The sequence below is a fragment of the Melanotaenia boesemani genome, chromosome 4 (genome assembly GCF_017639745.1).
Source record: "Melanotaenia boesemani isolate fMelBoe1 chromosome 4, fMelBoe1.pri, whole genome shotgun sequence".
Classification (NCBI taxonomy): Eukaryota; Metazoa; Chordata; class Actinopteri; order Atheriniformes; family Melanotaeniidae; genus Melanotaenia; species Melanotaenia boesemani.
In genome coordinates, this window is record NC_055685.1 from 31923566 (window position 1) to 31933455 (window position 9890).

At 39.0% G+C, this 9890-nt stretch overlaps 1 protein-coding gene across 2 annotated transcripts; it reads right to left on the reverse strand.

Moving 5' to 3' along the window:
- Positions 1–1885: 1885 nt before the first annotated feature.
- Positions 1886–9819, reverse strand: odad3 (outer dynein arm docking complex subunit 3). 2 transcript variants are annotated; one of them, XM_041983715.1, is made up of 13 exons: positions 9647–9819; positions 9325–9446; positions 9124–9201; positions 6260–6451; positions 6060–6161; positions 4946–5071; positions 4444–4566; positions 3983–4132; positions 3692–3852; positions 3430–3586; positions 3123–3272; positions 2107–2191; positions 1886–2026 (listed from the first exon to the last, which is right to left on the reverse strand). In XM_041983715.1, exons 1-13 carry the CDS (start codon positions 9723–9725, stop codon positions 1902–1904), a joined length of 1650 nt encoding a protein of 549 aa, XP_041839649.1. In that variant the 5' UTR covers positions 9726–9819; the 3' UTR covers positions 1886–1901. The 2 variants fall into 2 exon arrangements, with proteins under 2 accessions (XP_041839649.1, XP_041839650.1); XM_041983716.1 differs by having other exon boundaries at positions 9325–9507; positions 9647–9728.
- Positions 9820–9890: the final 71 nt, after the last annotated feature.

A 9890-nucleotide genomic window follows, 5' to 3' on the forward strand; every position in this document is an offset into this window, starting at 1 on the left:
GCACCAACTTTCTCTCCACCACAATTTCAGAATTGTCCAGTTTGTACCCAGTGATGAATCCAGCCTTCTTTATAAGCTTGTTCAGTCTGTTGGTGTTGCTGCTCCGATGCTGCTTCCCAGCACAGAGCGGCAAAGAAAAGCACACTGGAGACGACAAACGGATAAAAGATCTCCAAAATTTTGCTGCAGACATTGAAGGATCTGAGCCATCTCAAGAAGTAGAACCTGCTCATCCCCTTCCTATACACAGTCTGAGGTCAATGGTCACTCCCAGGTACTTAAAAGTCTCAGCAATCTCCACCTCCTTCCCCATGATCTTCAGTGGAGTTAGAGGAGTCCTCTTCCTTTGGAAGTCTATTCCCATGTCTCTGGTCTTGCTGACATTCAGATGCAGGTGATTCCTGCCAGTCCACTCTACAAAGCCATCCACCAGCACTCTGTACTCCTCCTCTCCTCTCTCTTCTATACACCCAACAACAGCTGAGTCAGAGAATTTCTGAAGGTGGCAAGACTCAGTGGTGCATAGAGTGAAGAGGAAAAGAGACAGCACAGTCCACTGTTGAGCTCCTAAATCACTGACCACAACGTCATACAAGATGCTACCCCCACGGACAAACTGTGGCCTGCCTGTCAGTGACCCTCAGTGCTGCCACTACCATCAAGGTGCAAATGGACCCTCTGCAGCAGGTAGATGACTGCTTCACACTCAAATAGAAAACTTAAACAATTATGATTACAAAGGATGTTTCTTCAGCTGATATGGATGGCAAAATGTGACATATCAGCATAAATGGTGTAAATCACTTTTGGGGGGGAAAAAAACAAACAAACAAAAAAAAAATAAAAAAAAAACAACATAAGTTACCCAAAAGAAAACCAGTGAATATTTAACTGATGACTGTAACAGACTGACTGAGGAACTGTCATAAATATAACCTAGTATCTGTTCCAGTGGATCCTCAGCTTTTGCTGAAAGTTAGTCTGGTTGCATTCTGGCAGACACTCAGTTACTACTGCTGCTGCTTTATATACTTAAAGCTGTAGGCTAGAAAACTAGAGACGAGGCATTTTCTAGTGTTCAGCTCTGAGTCTGACCGTTCAGTCATAAAAGAAACGCAACATTACAAAAAACTCCAACTAATGTAAAGTAATGCTAAGCAACCAAACAGAACAGCATTTGAGATACCTAACCTAACATAGCCGAAGTAGCTGTTGACTCTTCAAAAGAAAGGTTTGAATAGCAACTCGGCTCCATATCTTTAGACAAAGCAAGTGTTTGCAGTTCTTATGTATGTCAACCATGAATAAAAGGCTGAATACGTCAGCGTTGGCTTTCAGGACACCACACAATAGATTGGTTTCGATCAGCAAGCCAATGATGACAAAACCTTTCAGGGACAAGTTACTTGATTCTCTGTGAATCTATACAGCCATTTCCAGTAAAAGGAATAATAAAAAAAAAAAAAATAAATAAGAGCAATTTTCTGATTGTTAATTTTGGCTCCCAGGAGGCTGAGAGTGAAATCCTAGCTGAGGAAAGGAGGTGGAGATGCCTGTGTTGGTCCAACACCCGACACAGAACGATACTGTTGCCAAAACAAACCAGAACGTAAAGAGGAAATGCATCAATTCATGAATATGATCTAAAAATTAAAACATTTTTCCTACTTTCCACTCTAAGATATATTTTTATTTGCATTTTTAGCCTGTGAACAAGGACTCTTTGCAGCAGATGTTGAGATACAATCATATTTGTGCAGGTGAAACTTACAAGCAACAGTAAATCTTTGAAGTCATGACAGGTTCTTTGCTATCTTATAATAATTTCATTTTACATTTAGATCAGTTTTTTATTCATTAGTTTTCATCCATTCTTAGAAAATTCTGTTCCTTTGGCTGGATCAGAACTTGCTGTTTTTTTTCTTCCAGGGCTTCTTCTTAGAGTTGGAGTCAATGAGGAGCTGAGATTGACGCTTTAGAGCTTCACGTGAGATAATGTCAACCTCGTCTTCTTCGCTCTCGTCCTCTGTGGCAAAACCAGCAAAACAAAGGAAGATTTAGACGGTTTCCGTGATGCTGTCAGCATGTTTGTGTGAAAGGACTCACCGTCATTGAAGAGATCTAGCTTCTGGTCCTCAGATAGTTTGACTTGGTTATACTCAATTGGCTTCCCCTCAATCCTGACATAGAACTGCTCAAAGCAACAAAAAGTCACACAGTGCAGCAGGTATGGGTTCCCACCAATAAAACAAGTGTTTTCAGATGATTTAAAAAAAAAAAAATATCAATCATTTTTGTAAAATCTGTCTTTTTAAGCTTCCAAAATGACATTTTTAGGAAATGATCCAGTTTAGTCAGACTGCTGAGTCCAGTTGGACCCATGTGCTGTCGTGTAGTGCTAGCGGCAGTGCTTTTTTATCTCTATAATAGTACTTGTTTAATTACGAGATCATGATTTCAACACACAGTATCTTCTTGGGAGAAAGTACATATATTATTCAGTGCTGAGTTGAGCCAAAGAGCTGGAGGAATCTTTCTAACTCATTCTGAAGAGTAGAAGAGTGAAGCTAACTTAAGCTAAGTGTTTAAGTCTTAAGAATCAAACTATAGAAATCTATAATAAAAACATGTCACTGAATTATCAATCTTCTCTCATCTAAACCTAGACAATTTGTAGGTTTTATCTACATGATGAAACAGAAATAGTAACATACTAGGTGGAGCTTTTTTTTTTTTTAACTTTGTTCTACTTTCATTAAGAGGCCAACTGAGCACAATTCAATAGAATCAGTCAAGCAAATAACTGATATAATGTGCTATTTTCATGTTTTTAGCTCAACGCAATGGCTGATTTTGACCTAAAATGCAAATATACAACAAACTTGAGTGGCATGTTTTGCCATGATGACGCTGTTGGAGGCCACACGTCCAAAACCTACTGGTCTAACAGAACAGTTCCTTATACTGCATGTGTTCATTAAGTTTTAACCTCTTGTCATCATTTGCCAGACACAAAAGCAACCAATCACAGCAGAGTAGTCATCACTTGTCAGTCAAATCAGTTTTCTGAATCTCATCCAGAACCAGTATTTATGCTTATAATTTGTAAAGATTTTTCTCACCTCATCTTCCTCCATCTCCTTCACAATAGCAGCCAAATCCATTCCTTCAAACTCCTTGTTTAGTAACTGCAATTTCAGCTCGCACTGATGCATCAGTGCCATCACAAACTCATCTGAGTCCAGATGAACTTTAGTAACTGTGTCCTCACTCTGAAGGAGGTACAGAAGAAAAGTCATTACAAAAATGTTGACAGAAAACTGAATCTGAAAAATGTGTTAAAATAAAAAATAAATAAAATAATAACTTTACATTTTTAAGACAGTAACCATTGGAGAGGCCTTAGCTTAAAATTTTTTTAGTCTTTACCAGTGCAATGTGTTCCAGTTTTTCTACCAGGTGCTCAACTCCAGCTCGTACAGTACTGAGGGTTTTCACCAGCCAATCCAGGCGCTCTTTGGCTGTGCCACACCTCTGCTGCTGAGCCTTAAGTTTATGCTCGCACTCCTCCAGCATCCGTTGCTCACTAACAAAACAGCAAAGGAAAGTAGAGGCTTGATAAGTATTACACTTCTACTGTCTGGTGACCCTCCAGTTACATACAGGTTGAAAACAAAACCAAGGAACTCACCTTGAGAGTTTAGCCTCTCCGGAATATTTAATTTCCTCAAACTGTTGGTCGAGAAGCTCCTTCTTTCCTTTCAGCTGCACCAGGACCTCCTCGTTTTCTCTCTTTAGCTTCACCAGATTTTGATGTGTTTCCTTCTGAGAGATGAAGCACTCCACAATCTCCTACACACACACGTGCAGTAAAGAAAATAACAATATCTAAACAACAGTATGAACACATGTGTGCACAGTGTGGTTTGGTCCATGTTTGTTTTTTCTCATACTAGTAAACAGTTTCTTTTTACATCCATACCTGCATGTCTGTGACCCCAGTGGCTTCCTTGATGCGTCTAAAGGCCTCCTCAAAGGTAGAAATGGCTTTTTCCTCTTCACCTGCCATCCTAGTTGTGCTACGCTGGGTCTCGCTGTTCAGTTCGTCTGGCTGCATTGTTGTTCTCTGAGCCTGCACACCACAAAGTTTTTTTCCCACTTTAAGTGTAAATGACATATTTTCACTCCAAGTTTCAGTGTTGAATAAGATCATATTTTACCAAAGTTAAGACAGTAGTGAGAGTGTCAAACTTTAAGTCCCATGTATTTCTTCTTGTGGGGTCATTCAGAGCAAACAAACAATATATATTTGATTTTAGATGTGGTCAGACACCGAGCCTCAAAAACTTACTATGTAAGAAAATAATTCAGGCGAAAGAAAGAAAAAAAAAAGAAATTAAGTACAAATACACTGAATAGTCTGAGTAATCATATATATCTCACCCTTCTATCAACTTTCTCAGCTTGGGCTTTGCGCTCTCCAGCCTTCTTCCTGTAACTTTCTATTATACGCTCTCTCTCCTTTCGCTCCTTGTACAGCAGCTCCTCCTGCCGCTGTAACTCGGCCTGATGGAAAGGCAGTGAAGAGGGAAACAAAGGGAAATGGTTAGAAAAACAAAAGTTTGGTTTAACAGAATTTTTTAATCATTATTATATGCCCAAAAGAATCAAATTTTTTTATATTTTAAGAAATTGTGGGCAGAAAATCACCCAGTCTTACAGAGATAAAAAAAAATAAAATACTTTTGAGAAAATGCTGTTTGTACAATGTGACGTAAAAGTTCAAAGTTATGGATATGTAACCTTTTTTACTCTGTACAAGCTTTTTTTTTTTTTTTTTTTTCGGTCTAATTAAATATTTGAGAGCATTGCAGTGGTAGGTGGGTAATCTCTTTCAGTTGAAATAAGAGGCCCTGAAAGGTTATAAACTCAAGGTGCAGATCACTTTAGCAGCTTCTTTGGAGAGCTGAGCTTCATTTTTCACGAGATGCAGGTTGTGAAGCTCCTCCCTTTGCTTCAAGATCTCTGCTTCAATTCTGTCCAACTGGCCCTGGAAAGTCAGACTTTCATCCTGAATAGATAAGGGTGAAAAAAAATAAGAAAATGAAAGGTGAAAAAAGGGGCAACAAAAACTGGAAAAGTTGTGAAATAGTAAATAATGTGGAAAAATTGCAACAAGGCAGTAACATGACTTAATGTAAAAGAATCTTCCAGAATGATGGGGAAACTTTTACCATTGTGCAAAAGATGTACGATACAGCTAAACTATTTGAGAATTTCATTTTAAACAGAAAACTGAAAAATAGTTCTGATGGAAATTGCATTATAAAAATATCTAGAAATCCATAACAATCTCTTTGCAAGGGATACAACTGGAAAACTGTTACCTGACTGTCTTCAGGACAAACACTTTATCAAACTAAACATGACTTTACTGGAAATCACTGAGGAACTCTTGAAAACTGCTGTCATTGAACAACAAGTGGTCACAAATTTTCTCTACTACTGCAAGTTAAAAACAAAACAAACAATAGGTGACTTTGAAAATTGTCTGAACAACCAAAATTTTAAATTATTTTTGGATATTAGCAGCTTCCTCCTTGCTAAAGATAAGTATCGTTCAGCTTGTTAGGACACAACAAAAAAAGCTAGCATCAGTGATGGTACTGGGATCAGTGAGGGTATGCGACAGATGCATCTTTTTGCAAGCAAATCTTCTCATGTGATGTTCACAACAGAGTCCTAAACGTTCCGCAGAGTCACAGGATGAGGACATTACAGAGAGCATCCTTTGTCATGGTAAAGATAAACAGACTGTAAAGAAATATTAATTAGCATGTTCACTCTCATGCTGTGTGATAAGAGCTAAAACACTGGTACTATATTACACACAGAGAAAACAAAGCTTCATTATTGGCTTGGCTTAATGAGTGTTATGTGTGAAAAAAAGATTTAGTAATTGAGACTAATCATCCCAGGAGACCACCTCTGGGACAGGTATCAGTATGAAAAACATTAACTTCAACATTATAGGCAAACAATGTGTATGCTGTACTAACCTGTAAGTGGTTTTTCAGTTTTAGGTAGTAAATCATTATGTTTTCAGCTTCCTTATACTTGAACTGGGTTTTCTTCAGACTGTTCTCCAGGGCACGTATTTTCTGAAGGTGAGTGCATTGTAGAGTTAATTAAAAATTAAACACAAATCACATGGACATGTAAAGACAGACATATTTTTAGAGATCAGAGAGGTAACAACCATGGCATCTTCCTCTTTTTCCAAAGCACGTGCATCAGTAGACCTTGTTCTGCTGCTGCCCTCCGGTTTTAATTTCTCGTATTCCATTTTCAGCTCATCAAGGCGCCGCTGGAAGGTTTGGTTGGTGTGTTTCTGAGCATTGAGACGCTTTGTCTTGCCAAGCACCCTTTTCTCTAGCATTGTGAGGGCTGCCTGAGAAAATGGTACAAGAGAGGAGAAACAGCCGTGTAAAAATTTTCTACTTTTACATTGTCAGGACAGTTAAAAAACATCAGGCTCCTATCAATTTAAAATAAGGTAAATACAACTTCAGATGAACAACATGACACATTACACTGTATATGTATTTATTGAACAAAAAGTAAACCAAAATCCAGGAGCATTGTGTAAAAAACTAAGTTAGCGGACTCCTACATGACTGTTAACGGATGACCTTAAATTCAACTCAATTTCAGTGTACAGAGGAGTTCATGGTTGACTTAATGACTACAAGGTGTCCATGTCCAGGGGCTTCAAATTAAGCCCAAATCATTAACTTTCCACTGCTTTGTTTAACAGTTGGTATGAAGCATTTGTACTGATGTGTTGTATTTAGTTTTCATCAACTTCGGTGCATTGTACTCCACTTTGGCCTGGTTCGTCCAAAGAACATGGTTCCCAAAGACCTGTGATTTGCTCAGATGCAGCTTTGCAAACCTAAGCTGTGCTGCTGTGTTCTACAATTCATTTATAAATGTTTTTAATTCCTGAACCAAACAAAACAATCAATACAAACAAAAATCTCAAAAGCAATGGAAAGAAGAAAAATCTTAGTCTGCCCTTCTCATACAAATCATTACAAAAACATTAAATAAAATATAACTTCTTCGAGAGAAAAGGCTCTCTCCTACAACCCTCACAAGCAAGCTATACTTGTTTAGTTTTTTAAGATTAAATTTTCATTTACTTCAACACTTAACATGTTATTGGAGCCTAGAGAGTCTGAGATGTAATTGTTGGTGTTCTACAGTCTGACCTTGGGCTGAACTTGCAGGGACATCCACTGTTTTGGATGTTTTCCACTCTCTATGCCAAATGATGAACTCAAGCTTCATGATGATCAAACAAACTTCAAATTCTTTCCCAGATCTATTGCCAGCAACAATTGCTACACTAAGAACATTGCTGATGTATTTCCTCCTTGGCTTTATGTTAACACATACTTGAATGCTCCAAACCAGCAAAATGCCATAGCCTCTGCTTTCATAGAGGTGTTTACATGTACTGATGATCAGTTAATTGAGTGCATTGAATTAGCAGCACCTAGATGTTACTCATAAACATGAAAGGTACACGTATTGCTTCCATAAACTGCTTCAGCATTTTCGCTCAGTTTTGGTTTAATAAATAATAATAATACAGTTTAACACATAGGACAATATGTCTTTTCATTTTATATCCTGGTACAAAAAACCTTGGAATTAAAAGAGGACGCAGATTCATAATTTTTTTTAACATTAACTTAGAGCAGTAGTCACCAGCTCCGGTCCTCAAGATGTACCATCCTGCAGGTTTTAGTGTTTAACTGGTACAACACACCTGGGGGTATTCCACGAAGCTGGATTAAAGGAAAGCCTGGCTTATCTTGATAAGCCTGGCTCATTTAAGAGAGAGTTCCGTTCCATCAACATGGCTTATGTGAATGCCCGCTGAGTAACCATGGTAACTTATGTACCAGAACTAGCAGATAGAGACAGAGTTCATTTTTGGTAACCATGGCTTGGCCTTTTATTGATGTCCCTGCAGAGGGCGTACGTTTAATTCAAAGCGCTTTCAAGCCACCAGCCCCAAGGGTTTTCAGGGGGAGGACCCCCACCAGTAGCAGTGGCCTCTGACGTTGTCTTGGTGTCTACAGTGCAACAAATTTACAGCTCAACACGTTTAGAACAAACACATTTCTTCAAAGACTACCTCCCACTCTGAAATATGTTCTTGTACTTTATTTTCACCTGCTGCAGGTAAGCTTTGGCAGGTAAGATTGCTTCTGTTGAGATGTAACAGTGCAATTAATGTAGGTCGCACACAATAATATATTCACAAAATATGATGATGCATATTGATTATTGGATTATTAATAAAATAAGCAGGGCCAGTACATCTTATACAGCAGTGACGTTAAGTCAGGAGAGGCAGACAGTACTCTACCTCACCTCAAGGGGGCATATTTGCATGCTGTTGGATGAATAGTGAAATAAGATGCTCTTTTCAGTTCTTAAAATTGTAAATCTGACTCCAAAGGAGTCAGTGCCTCACCAGCCATGAACCCCACCGCACGTCACTGATCTCCATCAGCATTCTTTGTTCAGCTGCTGAGAAAATGACAGCTCTCGGCTTGCTCTCTTTTTCTACCAGATTCTCTTTTCCACCATCCACTTGTCAGGGCTCCCAACATTCCTTAGGACCTCTCACATAGCCAGGCTATGTAAGCCTCGCTTGAATTAGCCTCAGTTAGATAGAGCTGAAATGTGTTAGTGGAACGGTCTGAGCCTTAATTCAAAGATGACATTAGTTCAAGCGAGGCTTTCCCGATACAGCGTGGCTTTCTTTAGCTACGTTCGTGGAATACCCCCCTGATCCAATTGAAAATGTTTTCCAACAACTTGTCAACTTCTGCACCAGCCTGTTAATGACCCATTGATTTGAGTCAGGTGTGTTGCAGCAGGAAAACACTAAAACCTGCAGGATGGTAGAGCTCGAGGACCGGAGTTGGTGACTGCGGCCTTAGAGTGAATTTTATAAATAGTTTGAAATTATAAGTCAGAATTTCACATCATAAATACTTTCATATCAAAACTAGTTGCAGGGCCTTTTCTCTTGCCTCTCACCTTTCCTGACATGTTGCGGTAGGCATCCTTCTCCACTCCTCTGTTATGAAAAGCAGCTCTGATGATGCGTTCATCACCCTGAGAAGAAAGATGCCAAAGTGAGCACTGACAAGGCAGTAATAATCTTTTTATTTTTATGTGGTACACTGATATAAATGGTTAAAAACGTCTAGAGTTTAATGTCGACAGTATTTTACTTACAGCTTTAGTTTCTGCCAGTTTTTTGTGCAACTTTTTGTTCTCCAACCTCAGACGGCCGATGTACTCTTTGTTATTCTTGATAGTGGCCTGAGAGCGCTCATAGTGTGCAGTTCTGTCGCCCTCTAGTGGACACATTTAACAGTTGCATCAACAAGACAACGAGATGGTCAAGTCGTTTGTCAGCTACACAAAGCTAACAAACAGCTACATGTCACAAATAACGTACCAGGCCAACCGTGGCACCTAGCACATTGGTATACAATGTTAGCAAAGCAAGCATAAATTTTAAACAGATGGTAACACCGTAAAGAAACAGGCTTACCGAGCAGTTGTATTTTCACCTGAAGCTCCGTTATTTGGTCATGTAACGGAGGTTTAACTGAGTTGTGAGACAGTGGCATTTCCGTGCCGTTTACTGTTGTCAACAAGAATGGAAAAATATATGCCAACAGTCCGCTTAAGCATGACCTATCTGAACACCTCAAACTGGCGACAGCGTTGCCTAGCAACGTGTATACTAAACGTACTAAAAAAAAAAAAAAAAACATTTTCTGAAATATCGAGAT

Bases quoted from the DNA above. Each gene is read 5' to 3' on its own strand.
- odad3 (XM_041983715.1), bottom strand. From the start codon at position 9,725: ATGCCACTGTCTCACAACTCAGTTAAACCTCCGTTACATGACCAAATA. The intron at 9,447-9,646 runs GTAAGCCTGTTT...TGTGTCCACTAG, and splicing joins GGTGAAAATACAACTGCTCG to AGGGCGACAGAACTGCACAC. The intron at 2,192-3,122 runs GTGAGAAAAATC...TGCTTTGAGCAG, and splicing joins AGGAGATGGAGGAAGATGAG to TTCTATGTCAGGATTGAGGG.